The following is a 26,357-nucleotide window of genomic DNA, read 5'->3' as shown; positions in this document are numbered from 1 at the left end:
CTTGTGATGGATGGCAAACTAAATGGTCACAGTCAATTTACTTGTTGTACAAATACTTCCTTGTGAGAGCTCATTTGTTGAATCCATCCAATAAGAATCTATGAGAACATCTATAAGAAAGACATTTATATTCTACCATATGAATAACTTGAATGATGCATTTCTGAAGTACCTGTGAAAAAGTGTGTAAACCAGCTAACTATGTACCTTGAGTGCACTTTAATGTATTGGGCACTGAAGTCAATAATAAGCCAGCTAAGCCACCTTTTGAAAGGTGTCCTGCATGGGAGTCAACAATATATCAATAGATCAGTTCAAAAAGGTGCCATTCACAGAACACAGAAGGTATTATTTTGTGAATCTGTTTGAAAAATAGTAACTTTGTTGCAAATATCCTGAATTAACAACATGTGGCCTGAACCTGAAGTTCAACAGCCTTCAATAAATAGTGTAAGGTTGCTGGTGGATTGATGGTGCATAATAATGTTCAATGGGAATGTTGACATCCCAGTCCCCCGGCAACAATTTATTTTAAACAGCAGCATTTTGAATTTAATTTTGGTTTAACATGTGTGACATGCATTTTTGAAGGCTATTTGAATTTTTATGCAATGTGTTATGCAACATGAGCGTTTCCATGCATTTTAATAAAGTCAATTTAGATGAAAAAAAAACACGCTTCTTGAGGAGTAGCATCTCTTAATTTATGTAGATTTTCAGATATTATACATTGAATAACCTGCTAATTTATGCAGATTTTCAGATATTATACATTGAGTAACCTGTTAATTTATGCAGATTTTCAGATATTATACATTGAATAACCTGTTAATTTATGTAGATTTTCAGATATTATACATTGAATAACCTGTTAATTTATGTAGATTTCCAGATATTATACATTAAATAACCTGTTAATTTATGAAGATTTTCAGACATTATAGATTGAATAACATATGAATTTATGTAGATTTTCAGATATTATACATTGAGTAACCTCTTAATTTATGTAGATTTTCAGATATTATACATTGAGTAACCTCTTAATTTATGAAGATTTTTCAGAAATTATAGATTGGATAAGATATTAATTTATGTAGATATTCAGATATTAAAGACTATATATCAAAAAAGTAGTGTCATCTAAACATTTTCAATCCAAGCTCCCATTTCTATGTCACAAAGATGGTGATGAGTTCCATCATCTGGTGCAACAGCTTAGAATAGTCCAATAATTACAAAAGTGTGATAACCCAGAAAAAGATGATACTGCAAGCTAAGGTTTCAGGAAAAAAATCAAATTGCAGAATAAAATAACACAGCTGATGATCTTTATATGCGACTAGTGATTGTGTTATTCAATCTATAATTGCACAAATTCTGCATATAGTTTATTCAGTATATAATATCTAAAAATCTACATAAATTAATAGTGGCTACTATTCAAGAAGCATTGTTTTTCATAGACTCGCTTATGGCAGAGGCTGTCCCAGCACCCTGGACGGGGTAGCACCGCGGTTACTACCATTAGGATCAAGAGGAGCAGGAAATGAGAGGTACTAAGCTGGAAGTTAAACAATGTGGGAGCAAAAAACTGTAAATGTGTAAAAGGTTAAAAATGCAGAATATGATAAGGAAAACTGCAGCATTGTGATGCACTGGTCAGATACAGGTGAGAGGGAGCAATTTAGACCATGATCAGGTAATAGTGAGTTTCAAGATCCTTACATGTAGAATAGCAGGGCATGTAGGACAGAGGGAGAGAGTAGTTTACAATCACAGAAGAGCTAATCTGGCCTTTTAGCCAAACATAATAGGAGCACCCAGGGTGGTAGCATATCAGACCAGAGTGCATTATTTGGAGTAAATCACAGACAGAGATACCTGGTAAATGCATCCTATGACAGGTGAAGAAAAAGGGTAAAAACCAAAAGCAAGAAGATTGGATTAAGGTGTGAGATAAAAATTAAAGTGTAGGAGTGTGAAAACTGGATGGGAGGAGGAGAAGAAATAAAATATGTATATGGAGATTAAAAAAGCAGCAAAAATCTAATGCTAGAGTAGGCAGGAAATATCTAGATGTCTGTGGTATGGGGACATAACTGTACTGGTATCAGTGAAGGAGAAGTAATAAGGAGAGAAACAGGAAGTTCTGAATAAACTGTTTCAATATCTGCATGGAAACAGACTGGGAGACAACAATAGCATTATGGGAAGGTAAGGGGGCTGGATATAGAGATAAGTACAAATGCTGGAGTGACCAGGAAGAAGAGATGAAGGATTGTGTAAGGATTCTGTGAATTAAGGCAGATGGACCAGATGAACTGGCTACTGCTTGTCTGTATAAAGATTTGGCAGTAGGGACTATTAAACAACTTACCAAACTCTGCATTGTGTCGCTTTTACCTGGAGCAGTGATTCAGGACCAGATCACGGTGACCACTCTGTGTGAACGACCTGAGACGTACCTCCCTGGACTACATGAAAAGAAACATAGAGGAGCTCTCAGATTATATAGCCCAGGCCGGTATGACCCTGACCCTGAGCAGTATCCTACCCTCACCAAGAATGATGCCACAATACAGAGACAAAATGATCAGCTTTAATAATTGGCTTAATTACTGCTGTCATTCTAAGGGGATCCAATGTCTGTCTGCCTGGGATGACATGCTTGACAAGCCACGCTGTTTCGCAAGGGACGGCTTGCACCTGTCACCCCTGGGCTTCCGGATATTGGCAAAGGCTCTTGCCATCCCCATAGTGCCTTTTTTAGGCAAGGCTCAAATGATAAACCTACCGCCCTAGAAAACAAAAATGGAAAAAAACTAAGGGTAATACTGCTCAATGCCAGAAGTCTAAACCTCAAGATGCACGCCCTCGAAGCCCTCCTCAGTATGGAGAACATCGATGTCTGTGCTGTGACTGAAACCTGGTTCAAGGCTCCTGAGAGCACCCCAGCGCTATCAGGTTATACCTCATATCATGCGTTCCGGCCCCAAAATCCGGACCAAACCACAAAAGAAAGGGGAGTATCCATATTCATAAAGGATACCCACACCTCCAGGTTAGTGGCAATGCATGAAGCATCGGAGACCATCCAGGTGCAATTAACCATAGGTAAAACTGCCCTACAGTTTGTAGCATGCTACAGACCACCCTCTCAAACTCAGGAAACCCACACAGCCTTCCTGAAGACACTGGAGAGTATGAATGTCTCTCCAAACACCATCATATTGGGTGACTTCAACTACCCAAACATAGACTGGGAACATTACTCAAGCCCCAACACCCTAGCCCAAAGGTTCCTGGAGTTCATAAACTCAAATGCTATGGAACAACTAGTCACCATTCCCACAAGAGGAGAAAATATACTAGACCTGATCATCACAAACATGGGGACAAAATGCTCCACACCGGAAGTATATCCCTCATTGGTGAGATCAGACCATAAATTAATCTCACTGGAGATCCACATCCCGCCCCCAACCCCAGCAAAAAAGACCACAGTGAAGAACTACTCAAAAGCAAACTTCACACTTCTTAAGACTGGAGTGGTATCCTTCAAGGCCCCCGAGCCTGTGGAAACCACAACCCACGCTGCTGAAACCCTTACAAATGCCTTCTACGAGCACCTTCAGGAATGTATGGATCAAGCAATCCCTAATAAAATCAAGACCCTTTCCATCAAAGGCAGGCGCCCGTTCTGGTGGACCCCAGCCATAAACAAACTCTACAACAAGAGGAGAAAGCTACTACATGACAGAGCAAAATCCCTAAAAGGGAAGGCATCTCTGATCAATACTAGCAAAAAACTACGATCACTCATAAAATCATCCAAGGCCAACTTTGAGAGAAAAATCGCTAAAGACACAAAAGACAATCATAAGGCCTTCTTTAGCTATGTTAGAAACCTGGGTGGAAACTCCCAGATATGCTCAGAATTAGTCCAAAATGATACAAAAATCACTGAACCCACAGACATTGCCAACATACTGGCAGACAGGTTCAGTGCAAATTTCTCCCCTCCCTCCCCAAAAGGAGAAATATCTATCCCACCAGAGTCTAGCCTCCCAAACATCTCAGATGGCCAGGTGAGAGCTGCTCTCTCTAAAGCAAAAAACACAGCATCAATGGGACCGGACGGTGTCCCTGGCTGTGTGCTACACGAACTCAATGAGGAACTAAACCCACACATAAGGCTGCTGTTTAATCTTAGCCTTACTACAGGATACGTACCCAAAGAATGGCGTAGGGCAACTGTGGTCCCACTCCACAAAGGCAATGCTTCTCACGGACCCTGGAAATTACGCCCCATAAGCTTGACGAGCCTTGTCTGCAAGGCTATGGAGAGGATCATAATGGAACTCATAAATAAAGACATTGGGGACCTACAGACACTGGATCCTACCCAATTTGGCTTTGTCAAGGGCAGATCCTGCCTCTTGAACTTGGTCGACTTTTTCGAAACAGTCACTAAGGCCATTGATGAGGGTAAGGCAGTTCACACAGCCTACCTTGTCCTAGCAAAAGCGTTCGACACAATACCCCACTCGGGCATCATAGAAAAGCTCACCAGCTTAGATGTAAACCCATATGTCACAAGATGGGTTGCAAACTGGCTCAAGGACAGAACCCACAGGGTTAGAGTTGCTGGTGCCATGTCAGACTCTAAGCCGGTCACGAGCGGTGTCCCACAGGGCTCAGTCCTGTGCCCCCTCTTGTTCGGCATTTATTTTTCTGAAGTGCAGGCAAACATAGGGGGATTGTGGCTTACAAAATTTGCAGATGACTGCAAACTGGGCACCATAATTGACACTCTATCCGTCACAGACATCCTCCAGAGAGGTCTCATAGAAATGGATAACTGGTGCCAGAGCCATGGCCTTAAGCTAAATGCCAAAAAATGTATAGTCATACCCTTTGGGAAAAACAAGGTAACCCCTAATTACCACATAGGTGGTAATCCATTAAACACGGAAGAAGTTATCAGGGACCTGGGGACCCAAGTTGACAGTAACCTCTCTTTTGACACTCACATTGCCAAAGTGGTTCGTAAGACCTTCTACATTGCCCACCTGATCATGAAGGGATTCACATCCAGATCAGGAGAGGTCATTGTACCCCTGTACTCTTCACTTATCAGACCAATGATTGAGTACAATGCCCCATTCGGAATGTACCTTACCCGACACCTGCAGCAGTTGGAAAGACCCCAAAAGTTCCTCACCAAAAGGATAAAGGGGCTCAAACATATGTCATACGCTGCCCGACTGAAGAAACTCCAGCTCTATTCAGTCGCATATCGTCTTCTCAGAGGTGATCTGTGCCTGACATACAAGGCCATGTCCAACCCGGAATTAATGGACATGCTCCACCTCAAAAAATCCAAATCCACCAGAGCCACGAGAGCAAGAGACTTAAACCTCAATACGGATATAAATAGGACATGCTGGAGGGACAGATTCATCACCCAGAGACTCCCTACACTATGGAACAGAATCCCAGTCCATGTGAGGCAGAGCCCCTCACTGACTCTGTTCAAGAGAAATCTTGACGAGTGGATAGGAGATTGTAGGTTTATCCCGGGAATCATCTCTGTGTCACTGCTGGACAGAGGCACAGCAAACTAATGGGTATAGTATTCTCATCCTAATGGGTGGTGAAAGCCACACACACTCTGGCTAGGCTTATAAATGCCCTAGGGCAGATAGCCTAGTATGAACCTATGAACCTATGAACCACAGTGTCCTTTTACAAAAGTGTGTCCAGATTGGAGTCTTGTGACTATGACTTCTTATACTCACTTTCATTATCCCCAATAATATCATGGAAAAAACTTTAGGGTGGGTCTGTGGGCTAGTGCTGTTATGGAATGCTCATGTCTTTCAGACAGGCAACAGCATGACTTCATACAGTAGATGTGTTTTCACTTAAGACTGATTAATTTGTATGTCTGGGTCATCACAAGGTAGACATTGGGAATCCAGTATATACTGTGCATCTAGCTTTCAGCAAGGCCTTTGGTACCATGCCCAAAGTAGATTTGGACAGCTAAAAATTACAGGATGGTGCACGGGATACTGTGGTGAATACTAACCAGGGTAACTGAATAGAAACAGGCAGTAGTAGTTAGTGGGTTATTGTATGTGGAACAGCAGTCAGTAGTCGATGGCTGCCAGACAAAGTGCTGAGAATTGTCTACTTTAGAATATTTGTAACAGATATAATTCTGAATCTAGATAATAAAATTATATTTTCTTATGACATTAAGAATGCAACATTTAGTTAAAATGGTGGAGTTTGTCTAAAGAGAAATTTCTGGTTTGCAGGGAGGAAGATATGTTGCATCTGGGTTTAATGTTAGAAACTACAACATATTGCATTTTAGAGTGATAGGATAAAACAACTGAAGTTATTTGATGTGGTCTTAATTAGAAAATAGTTAGAAAAGGTTGTGTTGGTGATATTCACCCCACACATGAATTATGTGCATCAAAGTGAGGGGGAAACTATTAATCCCTGCAGGATGTAAATAATCTTAGCAAAAGGGATGGATACTGGACATGGTGAATGTAAATGTTTACATTCTATAGAAAACAGAGACAATATTAAACTGTCACGGAGAACAGAAATTGAAATGAATAAATTAATTTGCAATAAACTGAAAAATATTTTCAGTAAATGTACGTCTGTCACAGTAGAATAGCTAAATGTGCAGAAGAATGAGAAATATAGCTGCCTGCAGGGCATTGTCAGTGATGATGACATACAGTCCTTTATAAGTGCCTGCAGACTGCTGTGACTGATGACATACAGTGCTTTATAGCTGCCTGCAGGCTGTTGTGACTGATGATGGCATTCAGTCAGTATATAGCTGCCCACAGCCTATTGTGACTGATGATGACATACAGTCCTTTATAGCTGCCCACAGACTGTTATGACTGATGGCATACAGTCCTTTACAGCTGCATGCAGACTGTAATGACTGATAATGGCATACAGTCCTTTATAGCTGCCCACAGACTGTTGTGACTGATGACATACGGTCCTTTACAGCTGCCTGCAGACTGTTGTGACTGATAATGACATACAGTCCTTTAATATGAAGACAAGATGATCAATTTCAACAATTGGCTTAAGTACTGGTGTCATTCAAAGGGGATCCAATGCCTGTCAGCTTGGGATGATATGCTCGACAAGCCACGATGCTTCGCTAGGGACGGCTTGCACCTGTCACCCCTGAGCTTTCAGATATTGGCAAAGGCTCTTGCTACCCCCATAGTGCCTTTTTTAGGCAAGGCTCAAAAGACAAACCCACCTCCATAGGTATCACAAGGGATAAGAAACTAAGAGTAATGCTACTCAACACCAGAAGTCTAAACCTCAAGATGCATGCACTCGAAACTCTCCTTAGCATGGAGAACATCGATATCTGTGTAGTAACAGAAACCTGGTTCAGGGCTCCCGTGAGCACCCCAGCACTACCAGGTTATACCTCATACCATGCTTTTTGGCCCCAAAACTTAGACCGAACCACAAAAGGAGGGGGAGTATCGATATTCATCAAAGATACCCACACCTCCAGGTTGGTGGCAAAGCACGAAGCATCAGAGACTATCCATGTGCAACTAACAGTGGGTAAAACTGCCTTCCAGTTTATAACCTGCAACAGACCACCCTCCCAAACCCAGGAACCCCACTCGGCCTTCCTGAGAACACTGGAAAATATGAAGGTCTCTCCAAACACCATTATATTGGGCGACTTCAACTACCCAAACATTGACTGGGAGCATTACTCTAGCTCCAACACCCTAGTCCAAAGGTTCCTAGAATTTATAAACTCAAATGCTATGGAACACCTTGTTACCACTCCCACAAGAGGGGAAAACATACTGGACCTGATCATCACCAACATGGGGACTCTATGCTCCAGACCAGAAGTGTATCCCTCACAGGCAGGATCAGACCATAAACTAATCTCACTGGATATTCACATCCCGACCCAACCCCCTGCCCAGAAAACCACAGTGAAAAACTTCTCTAAAGCAAATTTCACACTCCTCAAAACCGAAGTGGAATCCTTCACAGCCCCCGGGCCTGTGGAAAATACGACCCAGACAGCAGAATCCTTTATAAACGCATTCTATGAACACCTTCAGGAATGCATGGATCATGCGATCCCAAATAAAACCAAGACCCAATCCTCCAAAGGCAGACGTCCTGTCTGGTGGACCCCAGCCATAAACAAACTATACAATAGAAGGAGGAAGCTACTAAATGATAGAGCAAAATCCCAAAAGGGGAAGGCATCACTGATCAGTATTAGCAAAAAACTACGGGCACTCATAAAAATGTCTAAGGCCAGCTTCAAGAGAAAAAATGCACAGGACACTAAGGATAATCACAAGGCTTTCTTTAGTTATGTTAGGAGCCTGGGTGGTAATTCCCAGATATGCTCAGAATTAGCCCAAAATGACAAAAAATACACTGAACCCACAGACATTGCCAACATCCTAGCTGACAGGTTCAGCGCAAACTTCTGCCCCCCCTCCACACCAAAAGGGCGAATATCTATCCCAGCAGAGTGCTGCTCCCCTGACATCTCAGATGCTCAGGTAAGAGCCGCCCTCTCCAAAGCAAAAAACACAGCATCAATGGGATCAGACAGTGTCCCGGGCTGCGTCCTACATGAACTCCTAGAAGAGCTAAACCCAAACATAAAACTACTGTTCAATCTCAGCATTACTACAGGATATGTGCCCAAAGAGTGGCGTACAGCAACAGTGGTCCCTCTCCATAAAGGTGGTGCCTCAACGGATCCTGGAAACTATCGCCCCATAAGCCTGACTAGCTTGGTCTGCAAAGCTATGGAAAGGATCATCATGGACCTCATAAATAAAGATATTGGGGACCTACAGACACTGGATCCTACTCAGTTCAGCTTTGTTAAGGGCAGAACCTGCCTCTTAAACCTGGTTGATTTCTTTGAAACAGTCACCAAGGTGATTGACGAGGAGAAGGTGGTCCACACAGCCTACCTGGACCTCGCAAAAGCCTTCGATACAATACCCCACTCGGGCATTATAGATAAGCTCACCAGCTTAAATATAAACCCCTATGTCACTACATGGATTGCAAACTGGCTCAGGGACAGAACCCACATGGTTAGAATTGCTGGAGCCATGTCAGACTCCAAACCAGTTACAAGTGGTGTCCCACAAGGCCCAGTCCTGGGACCTCTCTTGTTCGGTATATATTTCACGGAGGTACAGGCCAACATGGAAGGACTGTGGCTGACCAAGTTCTCAGATGACTGCAAACTGGGTGCCATAATCGACTCTCCAGCCAACACAAGCATCCTCCAAAAGGGCCTCATAGAAACAGACAACTGGTGCCAGTGCCATGGCCTCAAGCTAAATGCCAAAAAGTGTATAGTCATCCCCTTTGGCAAAAACAAAGTGCCCACAAATTACCACATAGGTGGTAATCCATTAAGTACAGAAGAAGTAATTAGGGACCTGGGGACCCAAGCTGATAGCAATCTCTCATTTGACAACCATGTGGCCAAAGTGGTTAGAAAAACATTTTATATAGCCCACCTAATCATGAAGGGATTCACATCTAGATCAGGGGAGGTCATCGTGCCTCTTTACTGATCCCTCATCAGGCCCATAATTGAGTACAATGCCCCTTTTGGGATGTACCTTACCAGACACCTGCAGCAACTGGAAAGACCCCAAAAGTACCTCACCAAGAGGATCAAAGGGCTCAAACAGATGCCATATGCTTCCCGGTTAAAGAAACTTCAGCTCTACTCAGTGGCATACCGCCTGTTCAGAGGCGATCTGTGCCTGACATATAAAGCCATGTCCAACCCGGAATTAATGGACATGCTGCACCTCAGAAAATCCAAATCCCATTGAGCTACTCGCTCGAGAGACTTGAACCTCAGCACTGAAATAAATAGGACATGCTGGAGGGACAGATTCATAACCCAGAGGCTCCCTTCACTCTGGAATAAAATCCCAGTCCAGGTTAGGCAGAGTCCCTCATTGACTCTCTTCAAGAGGAATCTTGATGAGTGGATGGGAGATTGTAGGTTTTCCCCGGGTATCACTTCTGTGTCACTGTTAGACAGAGGCACAGTATACTAACCTCGAAAAAGGGCATAGCAAAATTAATTTAAAATGGGTGGCGAAAGCCAAACACATTCTGGCTAGGGTTATAAATGCCCTAGGGCAGATAGCCTAGTACGAACCTATGAACCTATAGCTACCTGCAGACTGTTGTGACTGATGACAGACAGTCTTTTATAGTTGCCTGCAGACTGTTGTGATTGATAATGACATACTGTTCTTTATAGCTGCCCACAGACTGTTGTGACTGATGATGACATACAGTTCTTTACAGCTGCTTGCAGAGTGTTGTGACTGATGATGACATACAGTCTTTTATAGCTGCCTGAAGACTGTTGTGACTGATGATGGCATACAGTCTTTTATAGCTGCCTTCAGACTTTTGTGACTGTTAATGACATACAGTCCTTTATAGCTGCCTGCAGACTGTTGTGACTGATAATGACACGCAGTCCTTTATAGCTGCCTGCAGACTGTTGTGACTGATAATGACATACAGTCCTTTATAGATGCCTGCAGACTGTTGTGACTGATAATGACATAAAGTGCTCAGTGACAGCATTAACGTGGTGATGGAGGAGTTTGGTTTACAATCAGGTACTCAATAAGTTTCTTTCCCATGAAAGGAAAATATAGGCACTTAAGAGCAAAGATAATAAGCATGTCACTCTATAATATTTAGTTTTGTTTGGAGTTGCAATGGAGACGGCAGATGTAGGGACTAAGTGGACATCGCCACTTACATTGATGACAATCACCACTGTCAGTTACATGCAAGGGAGCACAATGAAAACTGACAGGGGGGCATAGGCATTGTCATGATGATGTAGGTGGTCACCACAACACTATACTAGAAGGACTGGGCCATTCATACAACATTCTACCACTGCTGCGATGGTGGTGAGAGCAACAAACACCCCAATATCTGCTATATTGATGGCTTCTCCTAATGGCTCTCATACTGTTCTGAGGCAATGCTCCCTACATCTTATGAATATGTTGACAATTGTCTGATACAAGAATTCTTGACAGTGAGTATGAAAAGGGAAGAGAGGAATCACTTAGAAAAAGAGTGAAAGGTGATCTTTTATTTGTGATGTCATTCTGCAATCTGAAAAAGCTGAAGAAATTGCCTCATCAGCTTGTGGAAGCTATTATAGCACTCTGTGACTACATCTGTAGCCCCACCATGTACGTAGCTGGCACAAATCTGTGTGCTGTATCAAATAAATTATTATAAATATAACCCTTGAATGGAAAAAAAAACTATTTTGCAAACATACAGGAATATGACATTACAGAGCTGGTCAAAAGAAACTCTAAATTCTGTCAAAAATTGAAAGACTCTAATCAAAATAAAAATAATGGTCAACTTCAGGTGCTAAATATAAATATTTTAGAGATACAGTGATCATCATGCATGTAGAGGAAGAAAAAGTGAAGTTGTATGAAACAGAACAAATTCAAAAATAAATTAAAACAATCTGGAAAAGTATATTTACCTTTACTTAAAGTACAGGGTGGCTTTGTTAAATCTGTGGAAAGAGATCAAACAAACAAATAATTAAATACATACATGCATATGTTTGATAAAGCATCCAGTTGGTTATTTATGTATTTATTTATTTATTTTATTTATTGGTGTTTGTTAACTGGGTTAGTCCAACTGAGCCATGGGCCCAGTTTCACTGGAGACCCGATTACAGAAAATAAATAATGAAAAAAGGACATATGCATGCCAGTGTGAGGAAATACATACTATTGTAACTGTCTTGACATAAAAGAGTACATACCTCATTTGGGGTTGGAAAAGAAATACATGTGAAATAATGGATATTATTTATTGCAAAAATTGAGTCAAACTAGTACAATAAATGTTGGGATGTTGGTGAAAATGTTTTTTTTTTGTTTTACTAGATTTATTTGATTGAGATCAGACTTACAGAAAAAATAATGCCATGCATATCATACAGAATGCTGTCAAGGTTTCCTTGATATATATACATTTGCATTAAATTTCAATAGCATGTTTGTGCATTCATCCCACAATAATTAGCCATTTTTAAATTGTACAGTTTTGATGCCAAAAAGCAAGTGTTTCAAAGAGTCAGTAGATTTGTGTATCACACAGTGATCGCTCCTAGGATTGGTCAGACTCAGTTGTAACATGCGTGGATGTAGCTTCTTCTTCTCTTTCGGCTGTTCCCATTAGGGGTCACCACAGCCGATCATCTGTTTCCATTTCTTCCTGTCCCCTGCATCTTGCTCTGTCACACCAACCACCTGCATGTCCTCTCTCACCACGTCCATAAACCTTATCTTAGGCCTTCCTCTTTTCCACTGACTGTCAGCTCCATCCTTAGCATCCTTTTCACAATATATCCAGCATCCCTCCTCAGCACATGTCCAAACCAATGCAATCTCGCCTCTCTGACTTTGTCTCCAAACCGTCCAACCTGAGCTGACCCTCTAATATATGATTCCTAATCCTGTCCATCCTTGTCACACCCAGTGCAAATATTAACATCTTTAACTCTGCCACTTCCAGCTCTGACTCCTGCCTTTTTGTCAGTGCCACTGTATCCAACCCACAGAACATAGCTGGTCTCATTACCCTCTTGAAGACCGTCCCTTTCACTCTTGCTGGTACTCGTCTGACACAAATCACTCCTGACACTTTTCTCCACCCATTCCACCCTGCCTATACTCTCTTTTTTACCTCTCTTACACACTCACCATTACTCTGAACTGTTGATCTCAAGTACTTAAACTCATCCACCTTAGTCAACTCTACTCTCTGCATCCTCACCATTCCTCTATCCTCCCTCACATTCAAACACATATATTCTGTCTTAGTCCATCTGACCTTCATTTCTCTCCTCTCTAGAGCATATCTCCACCTCTCCAGGGTCTCCTCAATGTGGTCTCTGCTCTCACTACAGATCACAATGTCATCTGCAAACATCATAGTCCATGGGGCCTCCTGTCTGATCTTGTCTGTCAACCTGTCCATCACCATTGCAAATAAGAAAGGACTCAGAGCTGATCCTTTATGTAATCCCACCTCCATCTTAAATGCATCTGTCACTCCACTGCAGACTTCACCACTGTCATACTACCTTCGTACATATCCTATACCACACTTACATATTTCTCTGCCACTCCTGACTTCCTCATACAATACCACAACTCCTCTCTAGGCACCCTATTATATACTTTCTCCAAGTCCACAAAGACACAATGCAACTCCTTCTGACCTTCTCTATATTTCTCCATCAACACTCTCAGAGCAAACATCACATCTGTAGTGCTCTTTCCTGGCATGAAACCGTACTGCTGATCACTAATCATCACCTCTCTTCTTAACCTAGCTTCCATTACTCTTTCCCATAACTTCAAGATGTGACTGATCCGTTTTATCCTTCAGTAGTTACTACAGCTCTGCACATCACCCTTATTCTTAAAAATAGATACCAAAACACTTTTTCTCCACTCCTCACGCATCCTTTGAGTTTCCAAGATTTAGGTTCATAGGTTGATAGATAGGTACTAGGCTATTGGTCCTAGGGCCTATACAAGCCAAGCCAAAAAGGTACCCTGGCTTTTGCCACCCAAGAAAATTATTTTCCTGTGCCCCTGTCAAACAGAACCACAGAAGTGATTCTCAAAATGAATTTCCTATTACCCATTCAATCATCAAGATTTTTCTTGAAGAGTGCTAATGAGGAGCTCTGTTTGACATATATAGGTAGTCTGTTCCAGAGTATGGAAAGTCTTTGGAACAAAAATCTATCACTTCAGCATATTCTGTTTATTGTGGTGACAAGGTTTAGGTCCCTAGAGCATGTAGCTCGGAAGGATTGGGATTTCTTTAAGTGGAGCATGTCCAACACCTCTGGGTTTGACATAGCTTTGTATGTTAGGCAGAGATCGCCTCTGAGTAGGCGATATGTGACGGAGTAAAGCTGGAGTTTTTTGAGACAGTCTACGTAAGGCAGATGCTTGAGGCCAGTAATCCTCTTTGTGAGGTATTTTTGCAGCCTTTCCAGTTGTAGATGTCTTGTGAGGTACATACCAAAAGGGGCATTGTACTCTGTAACTGGTCTAATGTGTGATAAGTAGAGGGGGATGAGAAACCTTTTGTGATGAGGTGTGCCACATAGAAGGATTTCCTGAGGTAGATGACCACCTATGTGGTAGTTCATGGCTACAGAGTTTTTACTAAAAAGGATGACAATGCCCTTTTTAGCATTAAGTTTGAGACCATGGCTTTGACACCAGGCAACTGTCTCAGTGAGGCCCTTTTGTAGGATGTCCACACCGTTAGGAGTTTCGATTATGGCTCCTAGTTTGCAGTCATCTGCAAATTTAGTTAGCCAAATACCTTCTGTGTTAGCCTGTACTTCAGAGAAGTAAATACCAAACAGGAGAGGACCTAGGACTGTACCCTGTGGTACTCCACTTATCACTGGTCTGAAGTCTGATTTGGAGTCTGCTACTTTCACAGTGTGGGTTTTGTCAGTAAGCCAGTTGGCAACCCATCTTGTGACATAGGGATTTATACCTAGCTTAGTGAGTTTATCTATAATTCCAGAGTGGGGGATGGTGTCGAACACCTTGGAGAGATCTAGATAGGCTGTGTGAACCACCTTACCCTCATCTATGACTTTGGTGACTACTTCAAAGAAGTCTATCAGGTTTAGGAGACATGATCTGCCTTTTACAAACCCAAACTGTATGGGGTCCAGACTTTGGAGATCTCCAGTATCTTTATTTATGAGTTGCACGATGATACGTTCCATAGACTTGCAGACCAGGCTCATCAGGCTAATTGGGCAGTAGTTTCCGGGGTCTGCTGTGGCTCCCCCTTTGTGGAGTGGGATAACTGTTGTGGTGCACCATTCAATGGCACAAAGCCTGAGGTGAGGCTATGATTGAACATGGTACTTAGGTGGGGTGCCAGTTCATTCTGTAGTTCATGTACAAGGCAGCCTGGGATGTTGTCAGGTCCCATGGATGCTGTGTTCTTGGCTTTAGAAAGTAAGGTTTTTACCTGTGCAGCCATGATTACAGGAACTTTGCATTCTTCCAGTATAAATATGGGCCCTTTGTGTTGTAACTCAAAGCAGATCTGACTGTTGCCATTGGGATTCTTGACATAGCTATAGAATGCTTTGAGGTTGTCTTTTAGAAGTAGTGGCAATTTTGTTTTCATAACTAGCTTTGGAGGATTTTATGAGGGATCTCAGCTTCTTTCTGAATCTGACCAGGGAGTTCCTCCAGTTGTGGGACTTTACTCTTTTTTGCAACAGTTTCTTTCTTCTGTTGTGGAGTTTGTTTACGGCAGAAGACCACCAGATTGGCATCCTTTTTTTTGGAGGATAGCATCTTGGTTCTGTTAGGGATAGCATGATCCATGCACTCGTGTAAGTGGTTATAAAGTGCATTTGTGTAGGATTCAGCTGTCGTACCTCTATTGTCCATCTGCATGGGTGTCATGAAATTTGCCACTTCTTTCTTAAGAAGCGTGAAGTTGGCTTTGGAGAGTTTTTTTACGGTTGTTTTCCTAATGGGGGGTGGGAGCGGGATGTGGATGTCTAGGGTGATTAGCTCGTGGTTGGATCTGACCAATGAGGAGCTGACCTCTGGTGTGGAACACCGGTTGCCCATGTTGGTGATGAACAAGTCTAGGATATTGCTGCCCCTGGTGACGGTGTGGACAAGTTGACCCAAGGCGTTGGAATTGATGATTTCCAGAAAAAGTTGAGCAAAAGAGTTGGTACACGAGTAGTTTTCCCAATTAATGGTAGGGTAGTTGAAATCACCCATTATTAGAGTGTTGGGTTGTACCCTAATATTTTCCAGTGTATCAAGAAAAGAGGAGTGAGAATCCTGGGGCACGGTGGGGGGGGGGGGGGTCTGCAGCAATCTACAATCTGGATTGCGGTTTTGCCCAGAGTTAGCTGAACTTGGATAACCTCGGATGCATTATGCTGAGCAACTAGCTTGGAGGTGTGGATATCATTAATGAATATGGACATGCCTCCACCTTTAGTGTTTTGGTCCAGGTTTGGTGGCCGAAAGGTGTGATATGAATTATAGCCTGGTAATGCAGAGGTGGTCTCTGGAGCTTTGAACCAGGTCTCTGTCACTGCACAGATGTCAATGTTCTCCATTTTAAGGAGTGCCTCGAGTGAGTGCATTTTGAGGTTTAGACTTCTAGCACTAAGTAGCATTACCCCCAGATTTTGCTTGCTTGTACATGTTACGGTGATGAATTTGTCATTTGAACCTTGCCTAAAAAAGGCACTATAGGGGTGGCAAGAGCCTTTGCCAGTATCCGGAATCCCAAGGGTGACAGGTGCAGGCCATCTATGGCAAAGCAGCATGGTCTGTCGATCATGTCATCCCAGGTAGACAGATACTGGATTCCTTTAGAATGACACCAGAAGCTTAGCCAGTTGTTAAAGTCAATCATTTTGTCCGTGTACTGTGTTATCATTCTGGGTGATGGCAGGATGCTACACAGGGCTAGGGTCATACCTGCCTGGGCTACAAGATCTGAGAGCTCCTACATGTCTCTTTTCATGTAGTCTAGGGAGGTATGTCTCAGATCATTCTCACCAACATGGACAATGACTGAGTCATATTTGTACTTGTTGTGGAGTGTCCTGAGTGCATGCATTATGTGGCGGATCCTGGCACCTGACAGGGAGCTGACAGTAACTTTTTCCTTGTTTAGTCTGGTGAATTGAACATCAGTGTGCCTGACTATAGAGTCACCTATGACTAGAGTGTTGGGTACGTTATACCTTATGGGCTGTGGTTGAGTGGCACATTGAGTATGTGAGCTATGTGTCATTTGGGTTGTGTTGGGGGGTGGAGTTTGCTTGCATTTCTGCTTTGGAGGTCTCGGTTGTTTGGGCAAATTTTTACTGAGAGCCTCCGTGAATGTAGGTGTGTGTTTTGTGATTCTGTGTGTGTGTTTTGGTGGGGTAGGTTTTGAGGGACTATGTGATGAGTGTGGTGCGGTGCAAGTGTTTACCTTCTCCTCCTGACTGTCTAGTCCAGTCTTCAGTGAAGAGAGCTTTGCTTCCAGTTTGGCTATATAAGGGCATCTCTCACAGGTCATAGTGTTGGGTGGTAGGAGGAGAGGGTTGTCTGTGTACATGAGGCAATTGCTGCATTGTCCCAAGATGCCCAGGTTCATCAGATAGACAGGAGAAAACACCGGAAGTTGACCTTTAGACATACCTGAATAGGTGCTTATTTATTAAGTACTAAAACCTGTTTTCCCTCTAGACAAGTGAGGAAAGTTGAGTGCTGTAGTAATTTGTAAATTATTTAGTGCTTACAATGAGTTACAGACAAGTGCTGAGCTCAAAGAAACAGATTTGAGTGCTAAAACTAAAACGCTGGCTAGTTGCAAGGGAAAATTTGAAGAACACACTTTATGGTGCCAGGAATAGTTTAACCCCAGTTAAGTGGGGGGGGGGGCTTAGGGGCTCACAAACAGTCCTGGACACAGCAAATCCATATCTGGACAAGACCTGCCACAGGAAAGGGGGAGAAGCAAGCTTAGAATTTTTTGACAGTAAAAGCGGAAATGGAGAAAGCTGGAACAGAAGTTAATTTAACATTAAGAATCTGTGTGGGTTGGTCATTAAACAATCTGGTTAAAAACTCCACTGCCATTTCTCCTAAGCACCTCCATACTACCACTGGTATGTCATCTGGACCAACAGCCTTTCCATTCTTCATCGTCTTTATAGCTGTCCTTACTTCCTCCTTGCTAATCTGTTTCACTTCCTGATTCACTATCCCCACATCATCCAACCTTCTCTCTTTCATTCTCTTCATTCATCAGCCCCTCAAAGTACTCTTTCCATCTGCTCAACACACTCTCCTCGCTTGTGAGTACGTTTCCCTCCCTATCCTTTATCACCCTTACCTGCTGCACATCTTTCTCAGCTCAGTCCCTCTGTCTAGCCATTCAGTACAGGTCCTTTTCTCCCTCTTTAGTGTCCACCCTTTCATACAACTCTCCATATGCCTTATCCTTAGCCTTCACCACCTCTCCCTTCGCCATGCTCCTCATACCTTTATACCATGGATGTAGCTAAAGAAAAGTAACTATCAATAATTAGCGTAAGTACAGATAAAAAAATAGATACCGACAGTTCTTGATTATGGTGTTGATGGTGTTTGAAAGAAGCAAGGAGCTATTATAACAACAACAATTTTAGTAACTGGCCTTAGGACAACTTTTATTTATTTATTTACTTTTTTAATAAACAAACAACAGCAACTAGCAATGGTGCAAGCAGCAATGCAGCTGAGCTAGGAGCAACAAAGAAAACCTTTAAAAATGACAGTAACAACTCACAAGTCAGTGAACCTAAAAACCCAGTCCTACTATGACTGACAATCATTAAAACTAGATGAGGATAGCTCACATTTTATTATGGTAAATCCTGCAATTGTAAATATTATAGGTGTTCCATGCACCTGGGGTTGCTGCATGTATTACATTAATCTGGTACGAAGATGAAGAACAAAGATTTCCCCTCATCCGCTTGTTTCTTTGACCTATCTCTTCCAACTATTTATTTATTTAATTGATTTTTAATGATGCATCACAAACTTCTTTGGTCATGCATATGAACTCTTCCATGCTGCAAATCCATAATACTCACAAATATATACATAAAGGAGAAGAGGAAAGACTTCTGCAGTCATAGCCCCTTCTCACATTAGCCAAAAAGGTGACAGCATGGTATAAATTTTGTTAGGGAATGAATTCTTTAAATAAAATCAGCAATGCCTTACAGAAAAAATCTTTTGAAAGGGCATCACATTTAATTTATTGTTAGTGATGAACCCTAAGAAATCCTGAATAAAACACCTAAAGTTATGTAAAAGCTGCTCATTTTTATCAGAAATATGTTATACAATATTCCACATAAAGGCATATGCAAATACCCTTTAACCTGACAACTGCTATCCCAACCGAGTAATGTGAAAGCACTCTAAGTGCTCTGGTGAAAGTGAGCAAAATCACTATTAAGTGAAGACAACCATCAGTCTGACGAAATCTAAGGACTCGCATAAGGGAAAAAAGAATGAAGCATGTCAGTATACCTCCAACGTTGGCAGCCAGAGTTTCTGAGAAAGAAGTGCAGTAATTGTCTGAAGTATAACCATTCTGAGTTTTAAGGTCTGCACAGTATAGAACTGCAACCAAAGTATTTTCTTTAAGGTACTGGCAGAGATGTCAAACTTATGGTGCTTTCACATCTGCTAAGGTGCAGACTATAACTTTTTTGTGGCAGTGATAGCAAAGCTACTGAACATTTTGGCCCTGAGCAAAGTGTAATATGTTAAACAATTCTTCCTTAAGTGTGTTCAGAAATGGAGAGAGTATGTGGATGTGTTCTGACACATCAAAACAGTATGAGTCTGGTGGCACAAAAACTAAGGAAATAAGAGACAGAACTGTGATAGACATTACAGATTGTAAAGTTTCACAGAAGTTAAGCTTGAGCTGAATTTAACACCATAGAAAAGGTTATACAATTGTTTATTGGTCTTGGCAAATTAAAAAGCAACTTGTAGCGATGAGAGTGGCGAGAGAATTCCCATCTAATAATGTAGATTTAAAGCATTTGGGAGACCAGTGCAGATATTGAACCGAAATGAAAATAAAGAATGTAAGCTGAGATCTCAACTCTATAGCTGTGCCAGTGGGGAGTCTTAATGGCGATTTACAGAAAGGGGAACTAGCCCTGGACAGACTGTGGTGTGCTCCTAAGGGAAATTGCACTTGATGCAGAGAGCTGCATCCGGAAATATCCTGGGTGGCACAGTGGTGCAGAGGTTAATGTTGTCACCTCACAGCAAGAGGTTCTCTGGTTTGATTCTCAGCTGAGGTGCCTTCTGTGTAGAGTTTGCATGTTCTCCCTGTGTTCGCATGGGTTTCCTCCGGGTACTCCGGTTTCCTCCCACATTCCAAAGACATGCATCTGGAGCATTTCTCCCCAGGCCTCTGCTGAAAACAGGCTCTGTGGAACCTAGTCGGACATTCCCGGTCAACAAATGTAAAATAAATAAAATAGTGTGTGTGTAATTGCTATAATTTCATTGAAAATCTCCCACTGTTGCCAGTGGTGAGGACTGAGGCTCCTTGATTACTGGTCCAACAGAGGGTTGTCACAATGACATACAGTCCTTTATAGTTGCCTGCAGACTGTTGTATCTGATGATAACATGCTGTCCTTTATAGCTGCCTGGAGACTGTTGTGACTAATAATGACATACAGTCCTTCACAGGGGTGCTACATACGTACAATTAACAGAGAAGTGACAGCATTAATGTGGCGATGGAGGAGTTTGGTTACATTTTACTTTCTTTCCCAAGAAAGGAAAAAAATGTTGCGAGCATTTAAGAGCAAACACCAGTAAATATGATAGCCTCATATACTACAGCTATGATTAATAATAATAATAATAATTAACAACAAGAACAACCATAAAATGCATGCACTAGGGACTAATATTTTTTGAAAGAAAAATGACTGATTACCTAATTGTGTTGTTAAAAGCAACACAAACTAAAGAACAGAAGTTAGCACTTCAGATGTTCAGAATTATTCTGAGAGTACAGGCTAAAAACATATTTGCTTGGTAATGTTGGTTAGTGCAGTATAAGGTGATACGGCATTCTGTACTAATAGACATCCACTACCTGAAACTGCAATTCTGTGATGCAGGAGATAAACCAACTGAGAAAAATACCTCACTGGTGGCATAGCAGGGTAAAGCCCTTACTACAGCTCAGTGTGTGACCATCCTAGAAGGACAGAAGGTGGTCCCAGTTGATGCAGCCAACCTGCTCTCTACAAGAAAATGAAGTTGTAATGGAGATGGCTGATGCAAGGACAAAGAGGCATAGACACCCAAATCGATGATAGTAGCCATTGCTGGCCATGTGCAAGGAAGCACAATACATACTTACAGACGGCATCTGCAGTCCCATGATGATGTAGGTGACCACCACACTACCATACTAGTAGAGGGATTACGTCATTCATGCAAAAATTCTACCATTGCAGGATGGTGGTGAGAGCATCAAAACACCCCACTGTCTGCCATGATGATGGCTTCTCGAAAATAGTTCTCAAGCTAGCAAATCTGAAGGAATGTTCCTCACGCCTAAAGAATGAATCGGCATAAGTCTGATGAAAGGGCTAATGATCATGCACATGGCAAAGGGCAGCAAAGGACGTAGGGGAAAAAAGTGGTAAGAAAAATAAAAGTAGGTCTTATACTGTGATATCATGCTGGAATCTAGACAAGCTACATCTTGTGGAAACTGCTGTAAAACTCTGTGACAACATATATATCAACACTACATATGTAGTTCACTCAATCTATATGGATTATCAAAAGTATTACATTTATAGCAAAAATAAACCTTGACTGGAAAATCAAACTATTTTCAGGCACAGAGGAACTTGACAGTAGAGAACTGGCCAAAAATAAAAAACTGACAGCTGACAAAAAAAAAAAAAAACACAAAAACAAAAAAAGATTACAGTTAAATTGAAATAGTCAAGCAAACAGAACATGAAGTAATGCTATACTGTCCAATGTAAAAGTTTCAAAAAGTCATTTTCAGACAGATAAGTAACTGTAAATTAACCCTGGTGCAAGTAGAATGTCCAGAACCTGAGAAAATGTACCTCTCTAGAAGAAAACAAAGTCTCCTAAACAAACAGAACTCTCACACAATAAACAGTATTAAATAATTAGCAGTAACTGCACTTTAAAAGCACATCTATAGTATTGAATTAAACAAAACTAAAGTCAATAAGTCATCGGGACTAGTAGCAAGGTCTAATCTAGATCTAACTGTTCAATTTACTAGCAGTGTGCAGCAAAGGAAATACAGCACAAGCAGCCTGCCTAGTACAGAAACAGGTCATTATATGTGGGGCTATTTAAAATCTATTCTTAAAAGTCACATCCAGTCAGAATATCAACTGTAACTTAAGACTGGGCTATAAATATGCCTAGAATACCACTAAAATGTTCCTACGTACCACTAGAAAAAAAAGCAATGCAAATGAACAAAACTCTAGCTCAGTAAAAATATTTGAACTTAGATGCATAATACAGACACACTATACCTCTCAAATTCCAAAACATTTTAGATTAACATTTGAAAAAGTACTTACAGCATTACATATAATCATGTTTGCCTAATTTTTTATCTAAGTTTCTTCTGTAACATACTAAAAGTTTTATTGTACTTTTCTCATTAAAAAAACTTTATGTCATGGAACTTTTCTTTCTGGGTGACCACTGAAAAGGTGTTTTTTATACAATCACAATTAACAAATGCAATAAAAACAGAAGGTACGAGCGTCCAAGCTGATGAGAGACCAAAAATTGTAGGAAATACACTTCCACTTAACGCAAGTTTATTGAAAGGTTCAGCGTTTTGGCTACTGGAAACACAGTAGCTTCTTCAGAGTATTACAGAATGGCGCCAAAAAGCAGAATTTAAATAAATTAATGTCACATAAAGATTTCGTCACTTCCACTTTTTTTAAAAAGGAAAGGAAAAACTGAACAATCTGTCATCGATACTTCAATCCCTAGTTAAAACCAAGAATTTCCGATCCCAAAATTACTCTAATAGATTAAAAAATTAAATAATGAAAATAATAAAAAGTAAACCAGAATGTTCCGAATTCTCTAATAAACATTCAAAATGTATGCATGTGTGTACGTAGTAACCACTTACGATCAAATAGAATTTCACAGGCTGCCAAATGACCAAGTCCTCTAAAGAACCCCATAAAAAAAGGGGAAGGTAAATGTTCTAATCAAGGTATTTATCTAAAATTTTATATAAGAAAAAACTTGTAGGCTGTTATTTATTTGTATCTGTATCCCAAAGAGAATTGGCATGTAAGATGTATGTGAAATAAGCTTTCACCAATTAATAAAAATGTCTTTTTTACCCACACATTTTAAGAGAACAACAGAAATTTTCATTTATGTTGTATATTAAGGGAGTTTTGTGTGTTAAATGTTATAAATGTTGAAGTATTAGTGATGTTTATTAAATAAGTCTCCATGACCAAGAAAAATGTGTTTATATAATCATCTCATGTAGCTTTTTAGTTTCAATATGCAGGAGATGTTACAGTTTTCATTATTTATTTTTTTAATCTATTAGAGTAATTTTGGGATCGGAAATTCTTGGTTTTAACTAGGGATTGAAGTATCGATGACAGATTGTTCAGTTATACAATCTCTAATACTCTGAAGAAGCTACTGTGTTTCCAGTAGCGAAAACGCTGAACCTTTCAATAAACTTGCGTTAAGTGGAAGTGTATTTCCTACAATTTTTGGTCTCTCATCAGCTTGGACGCCCGTACCTTCTGTTTTTATTGGTTTTATTTGTGTTCAATAGTTTGTGAGTCTTGATACATGGCTACGGGAGGTCCTACTAGCCCTGGGAGTCCGAATATTCCTGGACTAACCAATATTGGTAGTTCTCCAGATAATTTCGACATGCCAACACTATTTTTATCTATCTCACAGCGCCTTGACTCTCTCAGTACGCGCTTGGACTCTATGGACCAGAGACTTGGAAATGGTCCTGTTCACTCTCAGAATAGAAGAGTTCCTATACAGAATGGCTCACCTTCTTCTGGCTCCAGCCTGCTTTCTATTCCAGCGGGCCAGCCTATTTTATCTAACTTATCTCCCACAAACTCTGGACTTCAACCAGTTGATGCACATCGAACGTCTGCCCTTGGGAGTACCACTCAAGCAGCTCTAGAAATACTTAGCAACCCGAACCCAGTGCTTATTGGAGTTCCTACACAACACGAATGGATCACGGACATGGACACATTCACTTTTAGCCAACAGGGTGTACAGGAACCACCGGCAACGAGGACGGGTGTTTCTACTGCAACAACAGAAACAATAGCGGACAAATTAAAGGTATTAGATCATAAACTTGTGAAATTAAGGAAATTGCAGTTAGACGTATGTTATTTTAAACAATGTCTGCAAGATAACATCATACCTAAAGGTCTATGTAGTAGTTTTGTTCCTACAGGGTTGTTTGTGTACACAACCTTTTTATCTGAGTTAAAAATCCTTTTTGACAAACAAGGTACACAATTACTGGAACTTATGATCAAACATTACTCTTCTTGTATAACAACTTTAACAGAAGAAATTAACGAGCTGGACAACATGATTAAATTAGACCTTGATTTTTTCTGATATAAATATGATTACACTCGTATTTTTAATAGTATTGATGTATTATTAGCTAAGCTTAAAGCTAACAAGTCTAAAAAGTTGAGCAGGGACAGACTCTTATACCAGAATAATAGAGCTTACCCGAAACTGCTGTTGCCTACTAATTGTACTGAGACTTTGGTCACTAATGTTACATCTTCCAATGGAGGAGGTTTTGGTCAGCATAACGCCTCAAACTTGGACATTATTCAAGAAGATCATAACATTGCCCCTGCTCAAGGTCTTAGACGGAGCAACAGGATTAAAGCCAATAAAAATAACAACTCTAACTTTACCACTCACCACCATCGTGAAGAGGAATTAGTTCAACACAATAACAGCAATAGTAGCGTTTTTTTAGGATACCGCAACAACAATCACCAGTTCAACCGCAAGAACGGGAACTGGAACAATCACCAGAATCAAGTTTGAACAGTGACTTAGATTTTTGTGAGCACAATGACTTAAATATTGTTCTGAATAGTAAAGGTGATTTTAAGGTTTATAATTTCTCTGGCACCACACTAGACCAAGAGTTGATAGATTTGTTAGCTCTTGGTAATACTTTCGTGCCTAGCCATAACTTCAATTTGACTCAAACTATAATAGACCTCAAGTGCTTTGTGCGTAAATTGAATTTAGAGGTTATGTTTCCTGCCCCTTTACTACAGCAATCATTTAACCTAAAGCTGTCAAGTGCCTTTAATCCAACTTTACACCCTAACCTTTCCTTGTTTGAAAGAGCATGTGAGGTAGACTTTAGGTTTCTAAATAAAAATCGTAGATATTTTTCTGGGCAAAATAAGGACAATATAACCAAGGAACAGATGTACCTCTTGAATAACCTCTGTAGGCTACCAGTCAGAGTATTGAAACCGGATAAAGGGGGTGGCTTAGTAATCCTTGACAACAATGACTACAAAGCCAAAATGCTAACAGTTTTGGATAGTTCAGCATACACCCCCTCATCCATAAATGAAATGAACATGGCTTACTCTAGGAACAGGGGCTATTTCAGGGATCTCTTCCTTTCAGGTAAAATTGACCTGGACACCTATCACTTTATTGATATTATATCCCCTAAAGTTCCAGTGTTCTTTGGGATACCGAAAATTCACAAAGACCTACATAATCCTCCTATGAGAGTGTTGGTAGATGGTAGGTCTTCAATGACCCACCCTTGTGCACGTCTGGTTGACAACATCTTGTCAAAGTATTTAAAGCTTGTGCTTTGCATATGTAAAGATTCTTGGGCATTCCTTCGTGTTATTAATAATCTTATCTTTGACCAAACTTGGAACTTCCTCACCATAGATGTCGTCGACCTTTATACCTCCATCCCACACCTTGAGGCTACTGAATGGATAGCTAACATGTTAACTAATTTAGGTGCCCCAAAGGCTGAGATTGACACTGTTTCTGAGTTACTTGAAATTGTCTTATCATCAAATTTTTTTCATTTTTGACCAACAATATTATTTACAAACACAAGGTATAGCTACGGAGTCACCTTGTGGTACTAGTGTAGCTAACGCATTTGTTGCTTACTGGGAAAATCAGTTTATATTAAATAACAGTGACTTTAATCATCAGGTACTATACTACACTAGACACCTGGACGACATCTTTATTCTCTTTAAGGGGAACTATGAGGAAGCTGCATCATTGGTAGAATACATGAACAACACTACAAGTTTTTTTAAGTTTACATTTCATTTCTCTACAACAGAAATTGATTACTTGGATGTCAAGTTGGAAAAAGACACTGTGAAAGGGTTACTTGTATCCTCCATTTACAGGAAGCCAACTTACTGTAACTCCTTTCTTCATTTCTCAAGCTTGCACCCTTTTAAACAAAAACGATCAATAGTAAAAGGACAGCTTATAAGGGCA

General features: G+C 40.8%; 1 protein-coding gene across 1 annotated transcript in view; it reads right to left on the bottom strand.

Annotated features, from left to right (window-relative positions):
- LOC122815333 overlaps positions 1 to 26,357 on the bottom strand; it is a 250,636-nt gene that overhangs the window by 51,297 nt on the left and 172,982 nt on the right. Inside the window, exon 5 of the mRNA XM_044087756.1 lies at positions 11,639 to 11,671. Coding sequence (XP_043943691.1) covers positions 11,639 to 11,671 — 33 coding nt within the window. The remainder of the gene's footprint in view (positions 1 to 11,638; positions 11,672 to 26,357) is intronic.

This window comes from Protopterus annectens, chromosome 1.part1 (assembly GCF_019279795.1).
Source record: "Protopterus annectens isolate FY-2018-M chromosome 1.part1, PAN1.0, whole genome shotgun sequence".
Lineage (NCBI taxonomy): Eukaryota > Metazoa > Chordata > Ceratodontiformes > Protopteridae > Protopterus > Protopterus annectens.
The sequence above is the reverse complement of the archived record's forward strand: the minus strand, read 5'-3'. Positions and strand labels throughout refer to the sequence as shown.